Consider the following 26,630-nt stretch of genomic DNA (forward strand, 5'->3'; position numbering starts at 1 on the left):
ACAGAAAACGTTGGTAACTATCATACTTTGGTGCTTTTTTCCGTGTATCCATATGGTAGGTTTCATTTTCCCCCGTACCCGCAACAGTGATCATGACTCGCGAGTTCCGATCCAGAACGGCTTCTTCTTGTAGGGTAGTTGAAAACTTGACGTGGTACTCATACCAGAAGACCAACGATAGGCAACAGCGCACGGAGCCGGGAGTAAACGTGGCAGCAGTGACTGCTCGCTGGGTTCACTTGGAGGAAAAGAATGAAGACGGGCAGGATGTCATGTCGTAAGCGAAGGTGGATGCAGCGCCGCGAGAAGCGCGTGTTTTGGAGCGCGAGGACGCGTCGCTGCGAAGTGATGCTGCCTAGCGCCCCGGCTCTGCCCCAAAGTGGGAGGGATGGTACCAGGCAGGCACTTCGAGAAGAAGAAAACGAAAACAACAAAAAAAGTTTTCTTCCTTCGTTCGCTCGCTCGCTGTCTTCTTCTGTTGCTCGATGGAGACCCCTCCCGTAGAGAAGATGCTTGTAACTGGCTGCAGCAGTGGCAGCCTCAGTAACACGTCCCCCAGGAGACCAGCAGGAGCAACACGTGATGTGTCTACTTATCAGGTTTAGGGAGAAGAGAGAGAGCAGCGCTGAGAGACCGACCGAGACAGAGAGGAGGAGGAGGAGGAGGAGGAGGGAGGGAGACATAAGGGAGACTTTTTTGAAGTCTCTCGACTCTTGAAATATAGATTTATATTTTTTCTTTACATCTCTTATTTCTTTCCGGGAGAGAAAAGTGGGGAAAGGGAATTTTGTTTAAAGTTGGTGAACTTTGCACATCCTCAGAAACGCCATTTTGATTCCTCTCCGGAACAACTTTGTAGTTTTTTTTCTTCTTCTCTTAAGTCCATCACCATTTACCATCATCATCATGTCTCGGCGCAAACAGCCCAACCCTAATAAAGTCAAACGTAAGTACTCTCGGGGAGAGGAGAGGAGGGGAGGGGAGAGAAAGAAACGGAGGGGGGCGACTTTCTTCCTTTCGCGTATTTTTTTTTTTATCTTCTTGGATGCCTTTTTTATGTGTGTTTCTTTAATGAAGTAGTTAATCTCCAGGACAAACGACTTCACACGAGGTTACTTTTGTGAGTCGCGAAACTTGGAAAAAGTTGAAGGTGCTATGGGGGGATGTTGAGTTTGGGTTGCCCCCCCCCTCCCCTTCTCTCCTCTTCCCCCCACCCCCTCATACACATCACCACCACCTCTTCTTTCTTGTTGCTTCCTACTTTTTTGCCCGGACCTGATGCTCTCCCATGAAGCGACGGAGCGCAGGAATTTGCCTCCGTCTTCTTTCTGATGCATATTTATTTTTAACTACCTGGAGCGCCTGCCAATGCTAAAAATCCACCAAGGGAGCAATAGGAAACAAGAAAGAAAAAGAAAAGTAAACGAAGAAGAAAGAGCAGCAGCGAACCCCTCATACGGGTGTTCCGATCGCTGGATCGACCCGTTTCCACGATTCTGTTTTTCGTTTAACAGGGATGCGGTTTGTTGAAAAGGTACAAAGTTTATTCCTTGTGCGCCGCGGAGCATCCATATCTGCAGGCGAGCGCACTTTGATCAGCGCTGCCGCGGAGGGGGCCATGCGCGTCCTCTCTGCTTTGACCTTGTCGAGCCTGTTGCTTTACTTGCTTGTCTGTGGGGTAAAAAGAGAATGAAAAACGCCCAGCGCTTACAGGGTTTGGGACTGGGATGACCAGTGGAGGTGAAGGGGTGCCTGCTTAATGGGATGGAGGTCATTTGATCCGCGGCGTTAAACAATTTATTATTTTTAAGACGGGATAATCTGGGACAAACCATCGCTAGGAACAAGGAAGTATGGCGTGAGAAATGTTTAATAACTAGGAATAAAAATGTTTAGGCAAACTTTGAAGGGGCAGGCATCAGTGTGCATTAATCGCTTTCCGGAGTAATGTGCTGTCGAACTGATCGAGGTGCATAACGATTTGATGGTGTCTGTGATGAGCACGAATGATTCGTTAACATAATGTAAATACGTAACTTCTGATTAAAAAAATGGCAAGTTCTCAGAAGCGCATCGCAAAAAGTGGCATTCTCTCATGAAAAAGCTTACGATTCGCCTGACTTGTGCAGGACGTTGGGAATAGTTTCACATGAGCAACAGATGAGGAATCAGCCAGGTTTGTCTCTTAGGAAACTGCGATCTGTAATGGTTGCTAAGAAGAAGGGGGGCGGGAGGGGGGGTCACTTGAATTAGCATGTTGCTCGCTTTACAGTGGAAATGGATGAAGTTTTGAGATGTTCTCGTCCTGTATCAGAAGGTTTTTTTTAACAAATTATTCTTCATACTTCTTTCATTGCTTCTTTTTTATTTAGATTTACGTTGCTAATGGATGATTGTGTTTATGTATTGGTTCAGAAAAAAACTTTAAGACTTCATTTTCAAGCTTAGTTTTCATGACTTGTTCTACAGTTTTCCTTCTTATTGATTACTGATTGGTTCTGAGATTATTCATCCTGTGTGTGGTGGGAATGATGATGAGGAATGTGGAAAGAGACGGGATTCTCATTGCTCAGCAGTGTTGTTTAACCCCCTCCCTGGAAGTCAGAATGAAAGCTCAGATCAGGAGGAGTAGTTCACATTCCATTACGAAATTCAACACGGCTTTTCTGCAGCAGCAACTCCTCAGCTCCACTCAAAAGTTGGGATCTTTGGGATCCTTGTATGTTGATGATGGTTTTGTGGCATCCCTATATAAAGAACGGGCCTGTGTGTGTATCATGTCTCCAAGAAGGTCCCTTTGCCATGGTTGTCTCTTTAATTAAGTAAAAGAGAATTAGCAGTCATGACACACTATGCTGAGTAATTCTGTGAAAGTTATCTTCTTGACATTGTGTTAACACTTGATCTTTTGTGAAAAGTGGTTTTGTGTGGCATTTGCTTTAGTGTAGGAAAGTGAGGGTGAAACAGAGGAATTATTTTGTCTTGTGAACAAAGATGCTACATTTTATTTAAGGAAAAGCTAGGAAGAGATGGCTGTTTTAATAACTTTGACAAAGTAGTCTTTCCCCATATCATCTTTTTCTCGTTTCCTCTTTTCTCTTGGCTTTCCACTCCTTCCATTCAAAAGAGCAGAGCCAAACAGTGGAAGACTTTTCTAAAATGTGCCAGACAGATGCTTTATTAATCTAATATAAAAATGGTAAAACAAGTAAGGTATGACAAATTTAAAATAGTTTGTGTTATAGAATGCTTCTTTGTATTAAAAGCCGTGAGACTGAGTGCTGTCCCCCCTCTCTCTCTCTCTCTCTTTTTTTTTTAAATAGTATCCTGGTTGAGGCCTGCACTATGAGTGCTTTGCGGTGTTGTTTGCACATCCTCCCTCTCCCTCCCTTTCCCTCTGTCTCTCTCACTCAGAGTGTTCTGTTGTCTCGAAAGGAGTGCCTTGATTTAGCAATGTAGTCATGAGCAAGTGATGTTTGTGCTGCAAGGTCTAATTTCCATGCTGACTCAGCGGGTACAGGTGGTGCTGTCCCCAGTTTTACTATAAAGTACCTTGGGTAGTTCACTGTAACCTGTGACCTTGAGGTCACATATCTTCATTTTTTTTTTTTGGCTTCACTGTGGACAGTTAATCTTTTTTTGTTATATTATATCTGCAAATGTAACTTTTCAAAAGAGTGTAAATATGTTAAGTATGGCAACAGTGTGGTAATAAGTATTTCTAAATGGTTTTACAAGGACTAGTAACAAAAATTAAATATTTTCCTGTTGCATCTGATGTTATGCAAAGTTACTTGGAAATGCAGAGGTCTGTGTGGCCAGAAGTATTTTTTGGGGCTACCATGGCCTAGAACCGTAATTACCTCTTTTGTAAGTCGCTTTGGATAAAAGTGTCTGCTAAGTGAGTAAATGTAGATTTCATCTTGTAGGCCATCATTGCTGCAGTACATGTAGCCGGCAGTGTTTCTGGGATAGTAAGTCTTGATATATATGTCAGAGGGTATTTAGTTAAATGATTCTTTTTTTTTAGTTTTACAAATATTTACCTCCCATAGTTGCATGTAAGTAACTCAGTTGTCAGATGTCTGATCTTTAAGCTGTTTATTTTGTTGTTTTATTTGTGTATTTTTAGGCAGCATTTGATGATCAAGTAGCTGTCAGCTAGTAAGTAGTGCAAGATATTGGTGAATAGTCTGTTGGAACAAAAGAATTAGGTGTTGGGTGGGGATTGTTTGTTCAGTGCTCCTCAAATAAGTACAACTGGGATCCCTTCAGTTGTTAGGAGGCTGAAAAGGGGGCAGGGATGGGCTACAGGAACAAAGTGAGTTAGTTAAGATTCACCTGTAATTTTCACAGAGCCACAGGTTTTATCTTTTGGGGGATGGGGCTAGGAATTTACAAAAAATATTTCTAACCTTACACATATAAATTTAAAAACGGCAGCTTATTTATTTATTTATTGTGTCACTGAAGAGGTACCTTTTGAATTTTGATTTTTAACTTACAGAATATAATTTATCTCAGGAAGTGTTTGTGTCTTGCTTTCTGGTTACTTCTAGTTAAAGGATATGTTGAATAGTTCAAGTGGTTGAAGGAACTGGATATAGGCTCTGTGTATATTATGTTTCAGGAATCAGTTACATTTCCAAAATTTTTAGTCTTCTATGTGCTTTTCATTTTTGTGGGGAAGTCCTTTTTCTTTCCAAAGAGAGGTCATTAAATGCAGTTAGCTTTTTTTTGTACAGAAAGCTGCAGTCTGTCAATAATTACATTTTTTAAGTTGTATGTACCGTTATTACCATTTAGGACACCCTGATTAGTGTTTTATACCAGTAAAAAAGTTATTTACATATAAAGAAAAATGTAAACTGTGCATTCATCTGCTGAAAAATTAAGATATTGCAAGTGGACAAAAAAGTGAGCGAAAGGGTAAAATAAACTTGAAAAAGAGCTAAGGAAAGGGAAGACCTCACTCCCCATCATTTTGGATTTCACATCACTTAGAAGTGCATAGCCAGTCTCAAAGTGTCCTCTTTCAGGGTTTGTTAGGATGTAATGCAACTGTGTTTTTTTTTTTTTTTTTTTTAAAGTATCTGTATCCTGTGTTGTGAATGCCAGGTAAATAACCCTTGAGGGCGTTTGCAGTTTATTTGTCTTTGGGTGAAGATTGGGGTAGCTTGATCTTTCCCTGGTGAACAGATGTCTTATCGGTCTGCTGCTTTGGGTGTGGCTCCTATAAATACGTTAGTGGAAGAGAGAATATAGGTGGAGGCCATGGTAAGCATCTCAGGAAAAAAGAAAAAGGAAAACAAAGTGCCTGTTTGGATAGGAAAAACAAGGTGCGGCCTCTCAGAAATAAAGAAGCATCCTTTAACATTTTTATTTTTCCAGTGAGCCATATGACAAAGCATTTGCAGTTTTAAGAGTATGAAACAATGAGTTGAATATGAAACTGAAAAAATTGAAGGTGTTTGTGATAAAAAGTTTGTGAGGTTTGTAAAAGCCTTCCTTGTCAGCCTGAGGGACCAACTTGAGTTTCTCTCTTGCACAGCTTCTCTATTTATAACTCATCTATTTTAGATAAGATTATGTTCCAGTTTGAAGCTGATGGAGATTTTGTAAGTGTTGATGATCTGCTGGGGGTGAGCTAGCTGATGGATGGGAATGAGTTTGCTTTTTAAGTTTTAGGTTTAGAGGATTTAGAGAGGGTTATTGCTTAGTGATTTTAATGAGATAATTCTATGTAGTTTTTACTATTATGCAGGGGCGTTTTTTTTTCTTCCAACAAAGGCCATGGCTAACTGTACCAACTTGCTCACTGGCTGGTGGAGAATGTGCATGAATTCATACTAATCTCATAGCCATTTCTTCTCACTGCTTTGTTCCTGCTGAATGGCATCTTTTGTTGAAGAAAAGCAGTAAACTGCATTCTGGAATGTGTGTAAATAACAAGAAAGGAGCCCAGATTTAGCTGCACCCCCCCTGCCCATACTGGACTTTAAAATGTTGTGTTCAGCATAGTGCTGTGAAAAATTCTGACCCACTTTGGCATTGAGGTAAACCCCCCTTTCTCCCTTAAAGACCTGGATGTGCAGGGTAGGAAAAAAGAGAGAGAGAGCAAGTGCAAGAACTGGGATCCTTTCATGTTAAGGGGAACAGCGCAGCATGAAGTGTCCCTTATTGAGACACTCTTGAGCTCAAGTCAATTAGCACACGGCACTGAGGAGCGGCTTCCCGGTGTGGCTTTTTTCAGGAACGTCTCAGCTCGACACCACCTTGAATGAGCTGGCCCCCTTGAAATCAAGATGCATCAATTAGCTCGGCTCCGCTGGTTGGATTGCTCTCTTTTTGGCAGACAGGCATGGCTGTACCTCAAGCTTGAAATTAGAGGACCTGACCTGTGCTTGCATACTCATAACAGTTTGTATGTACTGTCATTTTGGAACTTTAAACTTTACAACTGTTAATTGCACATACAGTACTGGCATTTCTTGTTTGTTCACATGAGTGTTTGTGTTTCTTAGATTTTGGTAGAGAAAAGCCAAGCAAAATGACACCTACTGTAAATAAGCACTATAGCACTTGGTAAATCTCCATACTGTTTAGTACTCTCATCCTTATCTATCTATCTATCTATCTATCTATCTATCTATCTATCTATCTATATCTATATATATATATATATATATATATATATATATATATATATATATATATATATATATAATATAAATAAAAGCAGTTTAACTATTTATTTTAATTATGTAGGAGTGGATTAATGGATGGTTAAATAAATGAAGTGAGGGATTGAAGGAGTGGACAATAACTACAGCAGAGTCTATACAAATATATAATTCAAAGTCTTGTTATACCATTTGAATATGGAAACATGTTTATTGACAGTTTTAAGTTTTGCAATTTCTCTTCCTTGTACTTGCATGCTAGTTTCTGAAGCTATTTATGTTAAAACAACAATTGCAGTTCTTAGATACTATTAAATGCTTATGTCCTTTTAAATTGATTAGATGAATTCTTCATTTGTAATCAAACTACAGTCAGATGTTTACAGATTGCAGTTGTGTGGTTGGATGCATATTTCAGAGAACCAAGGTAATTATGTGTTTCTTGATAATTGCATTGTTTTGGAATGGACATTTAACACTGGACGGTACAGTGAAGCATTTGAAAGTGAACCTGTGTTGTGGCTTGTTAATTAAAATACAGCAGATTACAATGAAACAAGTAAAATCCCACAAAGGGACTTGATGAATTCTGTCTTTCTGCAGAATGAAATGAACAAGATGTCATTGCCTCATGGGGGAAAGCCTCATGTGGCTGTGCTTTGTAGGTTTACTAGCCTAATTCAATTACAATCCATGATCACGTAACAGGCAAGATTATGCATTACTGTTTATAGCCAGCGATTACTAACCTCATTCAGAAATGTGCATGGGAAAGAAACATGCCATAAGGGAACATCCTTATACTGTAGAAGACAGGAAGTGAAGTTTAATTACTACATTTTTTGAGACTTGGAACCGTAATATCTTATATATAAATCCTGTGCTGTGGCTATGCTTATATATATTTTTTTTAAATTTGGGCATGTAAAGATCCATTTTTTTTGTTGCTAACCATTAAGGGAGCTATACCAATGAAAGTTTGAGATTGTGGTTATGAAGAATTGTGTTTACTTTGTTTATTGTAGCTAGTGGATGGTTTTCCAGATCCTTTAAGGTATCCATTTGCTTCCAACTAAGACTTATGCAATTTGCATGTATAGAAGTTTTATAAATCTTTAATGTCAACAAGTTTCTTTTGGTAATTTGTTAAGAGGGTATAATGATCCAATGTTTTTGTTCTGGGTTGGTGCCCTGCATATATTTTTCCTTACATAAACACTCCTTCGTTCCCTTAGTTAAATTTAAAAAAGAAACAAAAAAGTAAAAACAAGCAAGGGCTACAATGTGGTACAGCATGTTACACTACCACTACGTAGAGATTGTTGTCTAACACAGTAAGACTTAACTGATATATAGATATACTGTATATATATTTTTTTATGCCGTTTGCATGTACTTTTGCTTGAGTTTACCTTTCTTGTAGTGAGAAGATGTGTTTTTCCGTAATTTGGTAAACTAAAGTTAGTAGGACTGAGTTTGGCTGTGTTAGAGCATGATGCTTGTGATGGACAGGTCTGTAGTCCAGGAATTTCCTATCCTGGCTACCATTGCTCCTATGCTTTAAATAGCAGATTTGTAAGCTGCTGTGGATTAACATTTATATAGTATAAATGATTGTTATAATATACAGTTTTTTTAAGCTGAATTTACTGCACTAGGGTACTTCTAATATTGATCAAGTGATTTAAAAACATTTGTTATCTTCTGCCTCCTAGATAAAGGGTCTGGTATTGATTGCTGGCCTGTGCATGGCTGTTTGAAGTTTGCACATCATTCCTGTTTTTTTTTTCTGGTTTAAGCAAAAGATGTGCAATGTAGGGGTACTAGCAACTTTTACTTGGTTTGGTGGGAATAAGTTTACATTTGTGCCTCAAAGTAACAACTCATGAACTGGTAGGCTAATGGGATAAGTACATGTGATTGTATCCTGTGTTGGAGGTAAAGTGTAGCCGTGTCCAGGATTTCTGCCTACATTTCTAGTGATTAGCACTGTTTCCTTACAAATATATAGGCCAGAGTTTGATTTATGACCTTGTTACTATTAGTACATCTACTTATTATACTCAGAAAAAAACAATATGGTACTTTGATTTTCTCTTACACTCAATAAACCAACATTTTAGGTGTGTTTTGCAACTCTTAAGTTGGTTAGAGTGGGTTCACTACTTTCTGCTTTATAGGTGAAAGCTGGTTACTCACTTGCACCCACTGCTACTTGGAATTTGATCTTATTTATTGGAAGAAGCAGCTTCAGAAAATGGATTGATGGCTTTAGTTACCAGTTTCTTCTTTCTTGCTGCTTCCTTTATTTTCTTCTTGTTTTCCCTTTCTCCTGTGTTACATTTGTTATCCTTTTTTCTTTTTCTTTTTGTATTTTTACCTTTTTACTTTCTTTTACTTTTCTCATTTCCTGTTCTTTAAATTTATACTTGTTCTCTTTGTTTACCTTTTCTATAATTTTTTCTTGTTTGTTTTTTGTTTTTTCTTATAGTTTCCTTTGTCTTGTTTTTAACCATTTCCAATTTGTATTTTTTGCTTTTTGTGGTGTCTTTTTCTGTTAGTTGTTCTATTCCTTCTTTTGTGTCAAATATATCTGTTTTATCTTTTTTGTTTTCTCCTATTTTTACTCTTGTTTAACAGATATCCCACTGGGATGCAAATTCTTTTTTTTATTTAAAAAAAACATAGTGTTGCATATTGCACAGTGTACATCCTTCGCAACCTGAGTACAGGCTGCCTGCGCATTAGCAAAATAAGGCAGGTATTTACAGTGGGTTCAAAGTCTATTCACTGATGTGTCATTAATGTGAAAGAATGCACAGAAACTTGCCAGCACCTGGAGCCTGTAGGGGTGTGGGAGATAGGAAGTGAAACACATTGTGTGCTTCTGTGCATGAGAGACGCTTGCAGAAAGGCGAAGGAAGTAACAATGGTATGAAGCAACCATTCTGGCTATCCCTTTGGTCAGGAAAAACAACTCATAAGTAAAAAGCAGAAGCACCAACTGTGGTTGGGAAAGAGAGAGAGGGAGGGACAGAGGGCAGGAGAAACTTAGTGATGTTAATGGAATATCATTCTTGCTTCTGGTACTTTGTCATTTTATGAGGAAAAGAAAAAAAAAATGTTATCTGTGTCATGCCGTTTTCAGAGAGCAGACTAGTTAAAGTAACAGAAGGAGTGATGAGGAGAGAGTCAGAGAGAATGAGAATGGTTGCCTCTCCCTCTTCTTCTTGCTGACTAAACAGTTTTGTCAGCTGGCAGTTGCTGCTGCCTGAGGATTTGTGATAGCTGCTAGAGGTTGTGGGGGGATGGGTGGTACTTAACAGCTCACACTTGCTGCCCTCGCCCTATGTTAGAACTGTTAGAGAAAAGACCCTTTGTTGTACCTGGATGTGTGTTAACTGGCAACTGTCTATCAAGTAGTTTGTCATTTTATATATTCAAATGAGTAAATAAAGATACACAAGTTTTAAAAAGTTTATAAAGCTACTACCTCCTTTTATTGCCTCGGCAATGGCTACTCCCTATTTTATCTATACATACATCTACTGATTCCTTACATTCATTCATCTATTTTACCTACATTCAGTTCTATATAATTAACTTGCAAATAGATGTTCAAGTTTCATTTATTTACATAAAGTGTAGTACAGTGACTCCAGATTCTCTTGGTATTTGTAGTTTTGGTATTGCTTTCTTCTTCTTTGGTTAAATCGTAGAACTGGGGTTGATCTTGTGTTTTGTCTTATTCTGCTTATGTGTAATTAATGTAATTTTACACTGATGTAAGCATTTTTTTCTTTGACTTAAGCTGTTTATGTGTAGTTAGCTCAATTTTATACATTGCAACATATTTACAAGCTACATGGTTGCATGTTTTCTCAGTATTCCCTTTAGGCATTGGATGTACAGGGTCATTGAAGAGTATGTCCAGGATTTCAAAATGTAATTTCTCCTGGTACAGAAGAAAACTTTGTTAATCATTTCTTAAAAATGCTACAAAAATATAGCCTTGTCAGAGTTGTATTTAAGGATGGCTACAGAGATACATTCTGCATTTGTAGCGTGTGAATTGGAAAGGCATGTGTGGGTTGTGCCTTTCCAAGTGTTTTTTGTTTCCAAAAAGGCATAACTTTGTGGTAGTTTTCAGTGAACAGTGACTTATATTTTTTCATTCTTGACTTTGCCCTTATACAGTGGGTAACAAGATAATTGGGGCAGTTTATATAAGGTGGATACCACAGATAATACTTCTCATCAATAAATAAATAAAACTAGCGCTGCTCAGAAAATGTTAATATGATAGCTTGCAAAGTTTTTATACATTCTAATGCAAAATTAATTGTGTCAAACATAACAATGTATTAAGCATTAAATTCTTGATGACACAACAAAATCATATGCAACCTTATTATTTATGAAGTATTAATTGGCAAAGAGATAGTGGCCTGAAGATCTAAATGAAAATGCTAAATTGAAATAAATTCCAGGTTTATTTTTCCTGAATGTGAGGTCACAACATCCTCCTAAAGCTTACTTTATGCCTGCTTTTAAATTTAATTATTAACATTTAGGCAATTAAACCAATTTTATTTAAAAGAAAGTCTTTAGTTATGTGTATATATTAGTGTTTATATACTGTATATTGCACAGTGTTTTTGCATTCAGCGTTATTTTTGTTAATTTTATGTTTTAACAGTTTCATAGGTAAATGTGTGCAGTGCTAGAGGCCTAGGTAGAGTTTGAACCAGCAAATCCTTATTTTCATGTCTGTCCCATCAGAACATGCTCAATTTGTATTGCACTTTTGGTAACAAGTGATACCATAATGGAGTTTTACAGAGCAAATAATTATTGTAATATAGAACTAAAATAAATAAGGCCGTTGCACTGATTACAGTAAACATTCTTAAGGAAATAATACTAGAAGAAAAGGACAGTGGTAAATGATTAATTGTCTAGTGGCTTTGATTTTTAAATAGCAAAATTGAAAAACGGGTGTCCTTAGATTTAGTTTGAGTTGCAAGACAAAGAAAAGTCCAATGTCAAAATTGTAGGCCTACAGAGAGTTGCACAGCAAGGCGTTAAGACAGAAAGATAGACTTCTTAAAAGACCCAAGCATATTATGGATCTAGACATGGTCAGCAGCTTCAATAGATTCTGTGAAGTTTTCTGATTACTGAAGAGGACAGTAAAATAGAAAGGGAGCTGCTGTGGTTGAGTAAGCTGACATGTTATGTGAACAAAAAATCTAGACATAGTGAGGACATTAACAGCAATTTTTTTAACCTTTGGTGAGAGTTTAATGTTTTGTGCATGAAAACTTTCAAAATAAAAATTGGTGTAATTTACCTGAGAGGTAGACACACACTGTACAATTGTTGCTTCTATTTTATTACCTATTGTATATTATACATATATTGGCTGGCATGGTGGCACAGTGGTAGCGCTGCTGCCTTGCAGTAAGGAGACCTGGGTTCACTTCCCTGGTCCTCCCTGCGTGGAGTTTGCATGGTCTTACCGTGTCTGCATGGGTTTCCTCCGGGTGCTCCAGGTTCCTCCCACAGTCCAAAGACATACAGGTTAGGTGCACTGGCGATCCTAAATTGTCCTTGGTTTGTGGGTGTCTGTGTTTGTGTGTCCTGTGGTGGGCTGGCTCCCTGCCCGGTATTTGTTCCTGCCTTGCTCCCTGTGTTGGCTGGGATTGGCCCCAGCAGACCCCTGTGACCCTGTGTTAGGATATAGCGGGTTGGACAATGACTGACTGACATATATTATACATAATAGTTCTTTCTATAAACACTAATACTATTGTATCATTCCATTATCACTTCAAGTATGATAGGGTCACAAGAAAACTCAAATGTCCATTGGATTTAGGTGACAAATGTTTCAGTTAATGGAAATCTTGAAAAAATCACATCTCAGGTTCTCTCTTTACGTTAATGGTGAAATGAACAATAAACGAAAAAAGGGTTCATTGTGATTTGCATTCCTTTCCCCAATGAGCTGACATAAATTCGGGTATAAAGAGGGAAAAAAAGCTTTTTTGAAGCAGCTTAATGTTTGCTCCCTATTGAAAACATCAGAGCAAAACGTCTGATAAACCACCAAATGAACAATTTTACTGATTATTTTTCTCCACCAAATGTGTTTGTTGCATTTTCTCTTTTTAGGGGCATTTACAGGCAGAAAATCATATCAATCATTTACTCCCAAACAGGAATTTGCTTTTTTAATGTTTAGATCAACTCTTTCCTTAGTTGTGGAGGGACCCGGATTTTCAGGTTCTTTATTCAATTGCATATCATTTAGTCATTTTCCAGTGTAGACTTTTGCGATAGTGTTTGCTGCTATCAGATGTCGACTTGACATTTTGTCGCCTTTAACCCTGGCAGTTGTTACTGGGGTAGCTTAATGTAAGTAGCATTTACATAGTTAAAAATGTCTTTTTAGTACGAGAGAGAGCTGTTACAGAGAAGTGTGAGAAAGGTGCCATAAAGCAAATCTTTGGAGCCTTTGTCTGAAACAAGAAAGACCAGATGCTTCAGTGCAGTATGTGTGTGTGTGTGTGTGTGTGGGTTTTTTTTCTCCCACTGTAGGCATCTAAAGGTATGTTTTCTGAGTGATTTTAACACATAGTCCAGACCTCTTGGAACCGGAACCTGCTTTGTTGGGCTCCATTTTGTTCATCTTATGTGACTGTTGTAGGCTTCAAGCAAAATTTGGAGAAGTATCTTAAAGTATTACAAGTCCTGTAACAAGCTGTAACTCTGGTTTGTCTAATAATGAGAAGTTCCATGTAAACATCAGCTTAGAGAAACAGCAACTTAAAAATAGACTTAAAAACAAACCTAAGTGGATTCACAATCTTTGATAATTTGCATGTGTGAAGTGACTCACCCCCCCTCGTAAAGACTTTCCTGGCCTTTTGTGCAGTTGCACTACATCATAAATGATCTTGTGAAGTCCGTTGTCAGGGGCAGTTTGTGGTCTGCAAACCAAAATGCCCCTTGTCTGTGCTCACTCACTCACTCACTCACTCACTCTGTTTCTAGAGCAGAGCTGATGTGATGAAATTTGCAGGAAGTTTGTAATTGGCCTCATATGGCAGTGTTACGGAGGACAACCTTGTAGAAGAGAATGTCAGAGAAATTTAATGGTAGCTAATGTTGCAAAGTGATGTTTATTGTTCTTGCTGTCATGTGTGACATCATCTTTCCCATTGTTTCAGATGTCAGTTAGGAGAGAACGATTTTTGAGTTGAAGGTTTCTCAGATGTAAACCTGTCATATATTCCTGGCCTGAGAAGTTTGCTGCATCTGATATTTGAATCAAGTGACATCTTCAAAAGATGCTGATTAAATGAATAGTTTGTTATACATTTTATAAATGTATTAACATGTTAGAAAAGACATTATAAGCAATATCGGAGACAAGCTGTCTAGTTTATTTGGTGGCCAGCATTGTTTTATTTTTTCTTGGCATAAGTGGCAGGAGTTGATGGAAATCTCATTCAGTGGGTACTGTGGATTACATTTTAGTTAGTGAATGTTTGAAATAAAAGTCCCATCAATCAGTATTACTGGTTTGCTGTCTGTCCTTGGGCTTGAATGCATCTTAAGCAAAAAGAACAGGAACTGAAAACTTCTGTCTCTCTGTTCAAACTTCTTTATTTTAATTAGCCTTGCAGTTCTGCAAAAAGGAACGACAGTCTAGTGGTCATACTGAATCTTGTTTGTGACAGACAGCCAAATCATTTTTCTAATTCAGAGAACGCCAGGGATGTTGACATTATCGGTAATACTTATAAATTCTCTGTGACTAGATCTTGGTTGTGGACAATGGGTAATTAAAGCTGAGCATTAATTTCTGCCAAGTGCTGCTGCCTTACGAATCCACACTCCTGTTTTGAATTCTGCAGCCAGATGTTGTCCATTGGGTTGGCACATTCTCCTGTTGTCTGTTTGGGGTTTCCCCTGTGTGTTCTTCCACGTCCTGAAAAGCATGCAGGTTAGGGTTAATTGTGGATTCCATATTGTGCCTTGTCTGAATTGAAGTGTTGATGTATGCATGGGTGGGCTCTGTGATGAAGTGGTGTCCTTTCTAGAGCTGTTTCTTGTCTTGTGCTCAGTGCTGCTGGGATAGACTTTGACTCCTGGCAATCCTGATTTGGAATAAGTGGGTAAAGAATGTGTGCTTGTAACTTTAAAGTCCATGTCTGAATAAGTGCTTGCCTCCTGCTTGTAATGTAATTGAGCTGAACCTACATAATGTATATGTATAATATACTAAACTTTATTTGCATATTCTTCTTAAGAATGGCAATTGATGGATGAGTAATGTTATCATTTATGTAAAATCTTAAATACTGTAAAAAAAATTTCACCTTTTAATTATGTAGATTTTGGACCAGTGTCCATTTTACTTCTTCATCCTTTCTTTTCTCTTTGTGACTGGAAGCTGTGAATATAGTGGCCAATAGTATTTTTTTATTCTAAGTGAATTTAATTTTAACCAGAAAATATCATACTTTGCTGTTATTTAGAATTGGGCCCGGAGGTAAGTCTGTATCAGGTAGTCTTCAGCATTTGGAAATTTGGGGGTACCTTGAATCAGGGTTACATTCCCAGGTCAGTCACTGTCTGCATGTAAAGTTTGCAGGTTTTCAACCACTTCATGAAGGCTTGGGTGTTTTGATAAGCTAGCAGCTCTGAACTAGCCTGAAGTGGGTGTGTGGATAAGTTTTCTAAGCAGGAGTAAATTTATACCACGGGACATGCCTGTTGTTTCTGGGATGGGTTCAGAAATGAATGGATGAATAAAACGTACACAAAAGCAATGCAAGATATCTTGTAAGTGGAGTTACTATGTCTGAACTTCATTTGACAAATTTTCAGTTTGTGGCAATGTAAAATAATGTTGGGGATGGCACCTACCGTCACTGTCACTCTTTGTTATAAATATGATATGATTGATGGTATGAAATTTGCAAGATGAAGATAATTGTACAGTATCTGGAAATGATAAAAGTGACCCCTCTGCTTGATTCCAGAAAATGTTTATTGTATAATTTTCATGCTGACAAAGTATTTAGTGCAAATTTAGTGGTGTTTACTTCATGGATTTCTGTGCCATTTTTCCAGTTGGTAAGTATGGTGTTTTAACAAAAGCAAGTGTTTAAACGTTTTCACTTTTAGGGACAGTTAATTCCCCCTGCCACATATTTTTACACAAGTAAGCTTATTTTGTAAAGAACAAAAAGCTAAAGTTAATTTTATTAACCCCTGTAGATTTGTGTCAATATTTGTCATCACCATCTTTTTTCTAGTACTAGCCTCCAAGTATGAATATTGCATAGTCTTTCTATCTCCGCCTCCACAATCCCTCCCACTTTGTCTTGCACTGTGTCCTTGTTTGCTAATAAGTGTGTGAATGCATAGTCTCTGAACTAACACTTATTTAGGCCCTCAGTTTTGATCCAAGATGGTGTTTTGCCACATGCTTTGAATGAGATATGTTAGCACTTCAGTTATTTCCAGAATTGCTTGGCTGCCCCCTGCCCTGCCCGCTTCATACCAGTTGAAAAGGTACCATTGTTTATTCTGCAAACACGGCATGTAGTTCGTTTCCACGGTGACTATAGTCATCATTGCCAAAAGGGAGAAAACAGTAAACACCTGAAAGCATCTAGTAATTGAGACGTGGTAAAGGGGTTTGGGGTAGAGCGCTGGACAACTAGGACTTATTTATTATAAGTATTGAGACCCTTTCCTCACCAAGTATTTAAAAGCTGTTGAAAACTTTTTGTTTAGTTAGTTGGTTAAATCTACTGTGATACAGAAATGAATGCTATTCTTGAAAAAAATGAAGTTATGGCCAATCCAGGTGGACTAAGGACGTCTTATTTTTACGAATTACAAAACTGGGTTTAGAGAATGAATAGTCCAATATCATGAATTATAAAGACTGAGAGCAACAAATGTGATATCCAATCATTCAGGCACATTTTTTTCATTGCAGAGGGTAATGTGATGGAATAGCAGGGATTACATTCTCATAACACTTTTTTTTTTGTTAACTCTTTATTGGGCTTGTGTGTAAATATTTATGCCTTGTGACATACTACTGTACCGCTCAGTGGATTAAGTAGGGCTGGAAATAGGATGGACAGTGGCTTTTCCTTAAGAAGTTAATCATATTATAATTGATCATAAGCTATTTGTAAAGTATGATGGCATAGTTAGATACTTATTAATTGTAATTGGAGAGCTTGCAAAAGCTGGAGTGGCATTGGAGATGAACCTCTTTCATGAAGGATATTGTGGTACTTTTGCTACCATACAAATTATGATCTAGGTTTAGTTCCTGGTGGGGATAATGCCCTCCCTGTGTTTGCAAGGAAGCAAATGTTCCCATGGGAAATCCACATAAAAGTTTTTAAAAGATTATTTACCATTTTGGCTTTGTTGATCTGTGTGTAATAAGTTGGACTTTAACAATTTCTTGTGTTCTTGCTATGCTAAAATTGGGGAGTTGACTTACAATAAACGAGTACTATGATTTAACAAGCCCTGCAGAACCATCCTTGCAGCACCAAGTAAAGTGATGCATTTAGAATAATACCAAAATACTAATGAGTGCAAATACTCTCCCATGTAGGCTAGCTTGTCACCACATTAATGCCTAACATACAGCACTTTTGGTTAATTGTAAGTTAATACTGTTGATCTATTGTAGAATCTGGTAAACATGCTAATAGTTGAATGCACTTGCAACTGAGAATTGGGCTTAGAGTGGCTACAGTGAAGACCTGCAAATGATCAGGCCCTACAAAGATCCAGTAAATTTATGATTTTGTAAGAGAGTAATGCAGATTAGCTACCCTCATAAAAAGTAAAATATTTAAGAATGATAATACTATTAGTAATAATTTAGCCCTGTGGAAACCTGCTAAACTATTGGTGTTTGTGGGGGGCATCTGGCTGGTTTTCTTTACTGAATGCTACATTACAGTGCAGCGCTTAGCTGTATTACTACCTCATAATTCAAGACACCTGGGTTTGAATCATGGCCCAGCCAATCTCTTTTTATGGAGTATACATATTCTGTCCTATTCACAGTGGGTTTCTCTTGTACTGTGATTTCTTTACACATTGAAAGAAATGCATTTAAGGTTGATTGGTGACAGTCAACTGTATGTCTAAGTGACTGGCATCTCGTCCAGGTGTCCACATGTCTGGTGTCCAGCAATTTTAAAATAGGATCCATTGTTTGCTTACCCCGTGTTAGAATTAGGGTCTTGGAACTGTATTCATAAATGGATAGCTAGGCAGATTCTGGGCTATTTTATTTGACATAAATATTCCAGTTAATTCTTATTATTTTTATATAGCACTTTTCATTGAATACAGACTTGAAGTGCTGATCAAAAATATCTTTATGGGATCCTTGACCATATCCTACCAAAGTATCCATTGTTGCCTGTTTATTGCTCATAGTCTGCTTTCTCTCCTTTTCCTAAGAATTACATTCCAATAATCCATGTCGGTATTGTCTCGTGTATCAGTTTTTGTCTTTATACAGTATATACATGGCCTTGTGTTAATCCTAGAAGAGGTTATATAAAATAAAGGACTACTGAGACACACAATGCTATTTTTTGGTGGAAAAATATGTAGCTCATACACTGCAGTCGAAGAATGAGTTTTGTAACCCATTCAATGTAGTTTGTACTTCACCAAGTGATTTTAATAGTACTGCTGTCACATGGATCCAGTATCCTAGGACTAAATCACATGCCTGTGTTCTGCCTGTGTAGAGTGTGCACATTCTTCTTGTCTTTGCCTGAGTTCTTCTCGCACATCCCTAAAGGTGATGAACTAAGGTTCATTTAGTAATTCTTATTTAACACTGTTTGAACGTGAATGGACCATATGAATGGATTTCCTGTCTTGCGGAAAGAGCTGTAAACTTCCTGCAGCCCTGAATTAAAATTGGCAGGTTTCAGAATGTTATCTTTTATAGTAAATAACAAACCTGAAGCCTGGAAAAATAATTTGAATTGGCTTTTGCAGATGTTGAAATGAATTATTTGCGTATTCATTGTAGTCTCCCATTTTCAAATAACACAAAATAAATGTACTCTAGTTTATCCTAGATTGATTGATGCATTGACAATACAGAAAGGCTGAATTTTGCCACTTTGTTTGTCATTTCTTGTGTATTTAGCCCAGATTCAACAGTTGATGATAGGCAGATGAGTGAAAAGTAGTGTGGACTGTAGAACACGGTGTTATTCCTATCTAATTATGTTTTCATTTCAAAATACTCAGTAGCATGGTATGGTGGAATTTTACCAATAGGTTAAGCTCCTTCTAAGGCAGGGGTGTCAAACTTGGAGCCTGTAGGCCAGGTCTGGCCCATGAGCCATTTCAAAGTAGTCTGCTTCATCAGTATTCAAAAAATGTTACATACGGCCAGCATGACACCCTTTAATGCATGTTTAATGTATAGGATGTAATTGTATAATTTAGCTGGATTACATTTACACCTGGTTTTTTGCATCTCTGGTATCCACTCGTGTTTATCTGTGCAGCACAGAACATGTCAACTAAAATGTAGTTAGAATGCTAACTGGCTGCTCATAATGATCAAACAATTGATTTTGGACACACTTTTAATGTGTGTAAACAGATCTTCTTTGCTTTATCAATAGATTCTCACCAGTGTCTGCTTCTGCCTCACTTTATGCACTGACACCATTTTTTCACATAATGCTGATTTTAGTCCAGTGGTTGCTGGTGGCTTTCCTAACCTGCTACAGTGTGGAAAAAAAGCTGATAAACATGGAAGACAGTTTTTAAGAGAGACATGAGACAGAATATACAATTGTGATGAGAAGACAGATACTCATGTTTCTTGTTTGTACAGAAAATGTGATTGTAGTTGTTTGTTGATATATTTTGGCCCTTGCTGGGTATATATAGTGTTGTTAGCTCTCAATAAAACTTGAGTTTAACACCCCTGATCTAAGAATCTGTTGCAGTGTGGCATATAATCTAATGTGCACAGGAGGGAATCCATGACTAGAATGTGTGTTCCATCATCATTTGCTCAGAGAAGTGCCAGTTTTGTTGTGTTTTCATAGACCTTGGCTACAATGGTAGGTTTTTTTTGTTTTTTTTTTTCTTCCTTTATATTATCCATTTGAAAGCATGTACAGTCAGCCAGTTAATGCAATCAAGTTGCTGATAACAGTTTTGTGACTTGGCTTGACATGCTTTTAGCAGGTTTATTCAGCAACAATACGAAGTTAAGCTTAGTACTAAACAGCTTTTTGAAAACAATGGCAGGACTCATCTGAAATTAGGCAGTCTAATCAGTTTTTAGTGCTTTTGAAAAACTGTTGAGACCTGCCATACAAACATTTGAATCTTTCAGTTCTTTTTTTGAAGTATTTTAACTGCATCTCTTGAGTACCTTTGATGGTTTAAAACAGTTTTCCCATGTAGTTTGTATGCTGAATAATAATGTTAAATAAAAAAAAATAGAACAGAATGCTTCAATGTGAAAGAAGAACAATTTCCTAACCCCTTTTGTATGTCTCTGCTCTGCTGGAATATATAGTTTTGTTTGTTTTTTCTTCTCTACTTTATTATTATTAATAATAATAAGGTAGTAAACATAAAGCATTTTCTCCTATATGAGGGATTGTTTTTTTCTCTTTGTTTTCCTCAAATATATTAGTTTGATATCGACCAATTCATGAAACTTTCCTTTTCTTGATGTTTATTTTGTTTTATCTTTTAATGAAGTTTACCATCTCAAAGCACATTCAATTTACAAGTGCATCATTTTTTAAAAATGATATACATAAAATTAGCACTGTCCCAAGGTGCTTTACATACTCATTAGAAAACATATTAAACACTGTAAGAAATAATTTTAAGTAACTTATAAAAGTTTATTAGGAGGCTTCTAGTTTAAAGTCCAGTGCCTTATTTACTAGGCTTCGTTCAATGCTTGTTTTTGGCATTTGACAGGTTTGATTTAGTCGTCTAAATTTCCTAGCTGGTCATATGTAATTTTAGGGAAGGGTACAGGAATTGATGTTATAGTGTAGGAGTGGGGAACTGATTACATGACTTCTTCAAGAGTCTTCTCTTCTTCTTCTTCAGAGTCTCTGTTTACTATCTACACGTGACGGCAAGCCGCTTTGCAGATCCTTGAGGGTTGATGATCGTGCTTTGATGTTTGATGAATAGTTCAATGTGGTAAAGCAAAATGCCAACATACAAATGTATATGTATTAATGACATGATACGTTTTATAGGTCTTGCATACTATCTTTTATGCGTTTTTTTTTTTTTTGCACCTTCACAACATCATCAGAATGTACAGCAATGTATTTGAGCCACTGAGAAAAAAATCGGGAACACAGTGAAAAGGTCTATTTTGCGATTAAGGTGGAAATTGCAGCTTTAATCTTGTAGGTTATTTTATCATTAAAGCAGACCATCGTAAAAGTTATCTTAAAACTGACCCAGCTGTTAATTGCACATGCTTCTGGGTCTTCTTTCTGATTGGACAGCAGCGGCAAGCAGCAACTGCCACATAGAACACTGTTAAATGCATAATATTCCAGCTCTCTGTACATTTATAATTCTTAGAATTATACTTGATATCACTTTCATGATGAAGTGCATTAAAGTATGTATATTACATTATACACATAAATTGTTAACTTCATTTAAACAATAAATAATGTTAATTACACATGTGGGGGACATGGTGGTGAAGCAGTAGCGCTGCTGCTATGTAGTAGGGAGTCATGTCCCTGGTGCTTCCTGCCTGGAATTTGACAGTGTGCTTTGGATTTGGTGATGCTAAAATGCGCTAGTGATGAGCTGATGCCCAGTCCAGGGATTGTTTTCTGCCTTGTCCCCAATGCTTGCTGGAATGACTGGATTGATGGTTTTAATCATTAAACATCCGTCCTTTTCAGAGATATTGTGGTAAGGTGTTATCAGAGTGTAATGGATGTTTCAGGCAATTCACAACACAGAGAAGCCAAACTTTTTTCACTGTGATGATATCTTGTGCTGCCACCTGGTGGAAGCTTCCAGATTTACATAAAGTACATGCGCAAGTATAATCATTATATCGCTTGCGTAGCAGTAGCGTGTGCAGGCACACGTCATGTCATGTGAAGTATTAAAGGGTACTGTCCCTCTGTGGATGCGGTGTATTTAAAAAATGAATGGATAGAATGGATTTTTTGTAGTGTATCTATTTCATAAAGTAGAACCAGGCATATCATGATTAGACATTTATTGAAAAACTAATTCAACCTTCATCCTCCTATACATGGTCAATGTCTCTACTTTTATTTTCTTATCAAGAAGGGTTCTAGATATGTAATTACAGATTTAATTTAAAACACAAAGCAGATTTTTCTGTTTGCATTTAGAGGTTGCAGTAAACATTAACAATGTTATCAGGACTGAAATGTAATAGGGTACAGTATATAGACAGGAGGCCATAGATGCATAAGAAACACAAGATATTGCAAAAGACAGCCTCTGATAGAGACGTTTACAGTAATGTTTGAGTTATGCTCATTTGTAGATTGTATACCTATCACAATTTGATGGAACAATGTGATGCACACTATTACTCAGCATTTATATTAATGATGCCATATCTGGAAAATGTTGGCAAAACAAACATCCTCCAATGCTGTGAGCTATCATGAACATCCATCATACCTACATTTTTTATTTTATTGCATATGTATTACACATATAGAAGGACTTCTACTAAATATTAATTATTGTATTAAAAAATGCAAGATTATCAAACTATGCCCTGAATTTAAAGTTAGCTTTTTGCTGGAGTATTGTTCCATACCTGGCAGTGCAGGAGGGGATATGTAAAATTCAAATATGAACAAGTTAAGTTTGTGGTGTGAAGTTGACGCATGGACAGAAAGTAAGTAATTGAGTGTAATGTTAGAATTCACTTTAAAACCATTAATACAAGGAAGAAAGCTAATAATGTTCATGAACAATCAATCGAGCATGACGTTAATGTCATAATTTTTCTTACAGACTAAAATTATAACTAATAGTATATAAATATGTGTTCAACAAGTGATTAATAATATGAAAAATGAATAGCTGAATATTATAACATTTTGCATTGAAAAATTAGTCCAGCGTTCTTTGTGTTTCTTAGATTTTTACCTCACAGGAGTATGGTTGGCTTTGTTTGTTAAAAAAAAACACAAGTATGTTTGTACCGATATCCCAAGCAATAGATGTATTTTGTGTTTCTGTTTTAATTTGTTGTTGTTGTTGTTGTTTTAGTCTCTAAAATTTAGTGTATACAATTCAGTTGATTTACATATGTGTGTTGAGACCTTAACTGATTTTAGATTTTTTGAAGTATGGTATATGGCAGGAGTATGAGCTTGATTTCTCTTCAAGAATATATTTCTATTAGGGCTGATAGGTTTATATAGGTGAGATTAGAAAAATTGGGAGTGTGTCATTAAGTATTTATGAGCTTTGAATTATTTTTCAGAGCATTATTATAGACTCATATTTTCTAGTAGACACATTTTTAGTAGAACATATTTGGTTGTTTGTTATAATCTTTGTATCTTTTTCCTGTCAGAAAATGTGTTAGCAAGAACAAAACAAAGCAGTGACTTAACATGACTGAAGGAGGCTTAATTCTTGCAGTGTGGATATCTGTATCTTTTGAAACTTCAAAACCAGTATATTAGAATAAATCCTGCCTGGAAAAGGAAAAAAAACCTGTTTTCAGGTGCTTAATTGAAGGAAAGGGGTTTAGAAAGAAGTCAAGCAAAATTATACCTTTTATTGGCTAACCAAAAAGATTACAATATGCAAAGCTTTCGAGGCAACACGGGCCCCTTCTTCAGGCAAGATGAATACAATATGTAATTTTGCTTGACTTAACACTACATCCATAATGGCTAACACAGTACAAATACCCTAGTACTAAGGAAAGGGGTTGAAAGTTTTTTGTCAAAAGTGTGGTATATTAGAGTAATTTATAATCGCCTTAGTGCAAACTGAGCATTAGTATTCTTTATTGACTTGAACTAAAAATAAGCAGAAAGTAAATTTTGTGTATAATAAGGTGAAACACATAGTGCCTGTTAACTTTGCTAATTTATTCTGTCTTTCAAATCACAGCACAGTTTAAAGATATCTACTTTGAAAGTTGTCTGTAGACTTCAGCTTACTAGGAGCCTACTAAATAAGCATTTTAAGATATAGTATTTTAGCATTAAGTAGAATATTATTGACTTGGTTATGCAGTGGTCAGCACTGCTGCCTCAAAAATCAACATGGGTCACTGTCTGTGTATTTTTTTATCTTCTCATATCATATATCATGTATAATCGGACATTGTCTTAGTAGTCCAGTCTCATTCTACACCCTAAAAGCATGCTTGTTACATTATTTGGAAATTTTTCATTAGCTCCATGTGTGTTTGTGTTTCCTACAATGCACTGGTGTTGCATACTGAGTCAATTCTTGCTTTGCAGTTGGATGAATAAACTGATTATAAGGATGCACCCTTTGATTGGTTGCCGATTTAAATTGGCCAATTTTCACAAAGGACTCAATTGGTGATTGGTAAATTGGCCAATCACAAAAAAGGATCTTTTCAGCCCCTGCTTTTCTAAGCTTTATGGTAATTCAGTTAATTTAGTTTTAGTGCTGTTTGAAGTACTGTTTTATGGTAGTTGAGCCAATGCCTTTTTTGGCAGCAATCTTCCTGCAGCATAAACAAAAAGAGGTAAGTCAAGTCTTGTTTTAGCAGAGAGCTTATCTCCTAACGTTAATGAAAGTGGAGTAATACACTGAGAAAAAGGAATCGGAGAAGTTGTCATGAGCAGTTACATAAATGTCAATCAATTAAGACCTTTATATTTTGCTCTTTATTTAAAATTGACACCGTTTCAGTTTGGACAGCAAACTTGTTTTTAAGTGCAGCAGCTTACATTTTTAATTGGAAAACAAAAAAAATAAAGATGATTTTAAAATTACTACATAGTAAAGAATAGGCTTGTTAGCTTAACACAAAATGCGTCTCTCACTTATAAACCTGTTATACTTATTAGTCTTAGGTCTTCCTGATGAACAACTTATGAACATTTAATACATTTGCATCTTTTTTAAAAGATTTGTATTGTGTTTATTATTTGTTGCTGCGTGTCATACAGCATAAGTTTTGGTCAAAACCAAGTACTACATAATTTAAAATGGTAGTCCATATTTATAGTTACACCTCGAGAACCACAAATGACTAGCTAAAACACAGACACACACACATATATATATATATATATATATATATATATATATATATATATATATATATATATATATATATATATATATATGATGTGACAGATAGGGGCCGCTATCGTCCCCTTGAACCCTCAGATCAGACACCAGATAATAGTCCAAATATTGAATTTATTATAATAATAATGTGCACAAAGCACCTCTACTAAACTTGAATAAATCAATAATACAGTTCTCAACTACAACAATCCTCCAATCCACCCAGCAGCTTTGTCACCCTTCCTCCCAACTTGGCTCAGTCTGCTGGGGTTTCCCATCGTCTTTTTAAAGTATTTGACCCAGATGTGCTTCTGATCCCTTATCCATGTGATTCTTAACACTTCCGGGTCAGGTGAAAACTCCTTTTCTTCATCCGGAAAGTATGTCATTTCTTGTGTCCCTGTGACTAGGACGTATTTCCGGGTTATAGTGAAAATAAAAATCCTTATGCCTCCCTGCAGCGTCCTCTGGAGGCCCCCATGGTATCCAGCAGGGTTGTGAAGGAAAACTCCAATGTCCATGATGCCCTGCTGGAATCGGGGCACCTCCATATTGCCGGGAGGGCTCCATCTGGCGGCGTGGAGATATTGGCCGGGATGAATGGCCGGCCATATCCCACAATGTTTAACAAAAAAAAAATGTAGTGCAATTAATGATTTAAACTGAATGAAGACTGTATGTGCCAGTATATTTACATTTAGGCAGTGTTTAATTGCCATTATCAATTGATTGTATGAGGGGAAAATTTATATATACACTTTTTTTTGTTGTTGTTAGAAATGGTGAAAAGTGCTTTTTTTATTAATCCTTGTTTCAGACAGGTATATTGCAGAAAAAATTAAACAATATAACAGCTGTAATTATGAGGTGCAGTTTGTATTATGGATACATATTTTATTAGATAAAGTGTATATTTTAAGGAAATTTTATTTATTCTAGTATTTTTATGGTGAAGAATGCGTAAAGATGGAAAGCCTAAAGAATTTAATTTTGCTAATAAAAAAATGAACAGTTAAGACCTTTGGTCTACTGTTTAATTATAGATTACACTTTAATACAGGACATAAGGCTTCTGTGCATCTGGTTAAAAGGCTTTTTAAAGGGATAAAGGCCGATCAACTAACATGAAATCAGTGATTGGTATCAGCCTTATAAACTTGATTGGAGCATCTATAACTGATGGCTAACTCAACTCTTGTTTTTGTTATCCATTAAACTAAAAACAAATATTATTAAGTAAAAGTAAGTATTGATAGTCAGGGTTTGAGTTCTAAGGGTGACTGTGGGAATTTTGGAGAGCAGCAAGACCAACATATTACACATCAGTTTTTTGGGGAAGTATTCTTAAAAATACTATCGTTCAACCTCTGTTTTTGAGTAATTTGTGGAAGGCCTCTGAACAAGCCAGATGTGTTAGAAAAGTGTTTTTTGGAATGGTGTACCAGATGGATAAGGATGTTCTTACTGAGACAGGAGTGTTTGTGTGTGTGTGTGTGTGTGTGTGTGTGTATATATATATATATATATATATATGTGTGTATATATATATATATATGT

General features: G+C 36.7%; 1 protein-coding gene across 6 annotated transcripts in view; it reads left to right on the forward strand.

Annotated features, from left to right (window-relative positions):
• The first annotated feature begins 428 nt into the window (after positions 1-428).
• The window catches only part of rreb1a (ras responsive element binding protein 1a), a 134,006-nt gene continuing 107,804 nt past the window's right edge, over positions 429-26,630 (forward strand). For 2 of the 6 annotated variants that reach the window (XM_039753366.1, XM_039753365.1), the window contains exon 1: positions 429-946. Coding sequence is in view for 2 of the 6 variants with exons in the window: in XM_039753365.1 (XP_039609299.1) it covers positions 907-946 (40 nt within the window). In the remaining 4 variants the exon portion in view is untranslated. Of the gene's footprint in view, positions 947-1,261; positions 1,535-1,687; positions 1,852-26,630 lie in introns of those variants that run through there. The other 4 variants (XM_039753367.1, XM_039753370.1, XM_039753371.1 and 1 more) reach the window with 3 other exon arrangements.

Source organism: Polypterus senegalus, chromosome 5, assembly GCF_016835505.1.
Source record: "Polypterus senegalus isolate Bchr_013 chromosome 5, ASM1683550v1, whole genome shotgun sequence".
Taxonomy (NCBI): Eukaryota; Metazoa; Chordata; class Cladistia; order Polypteriformes; family Polypteridae; genus Polypterus; species Polypterus senegalus.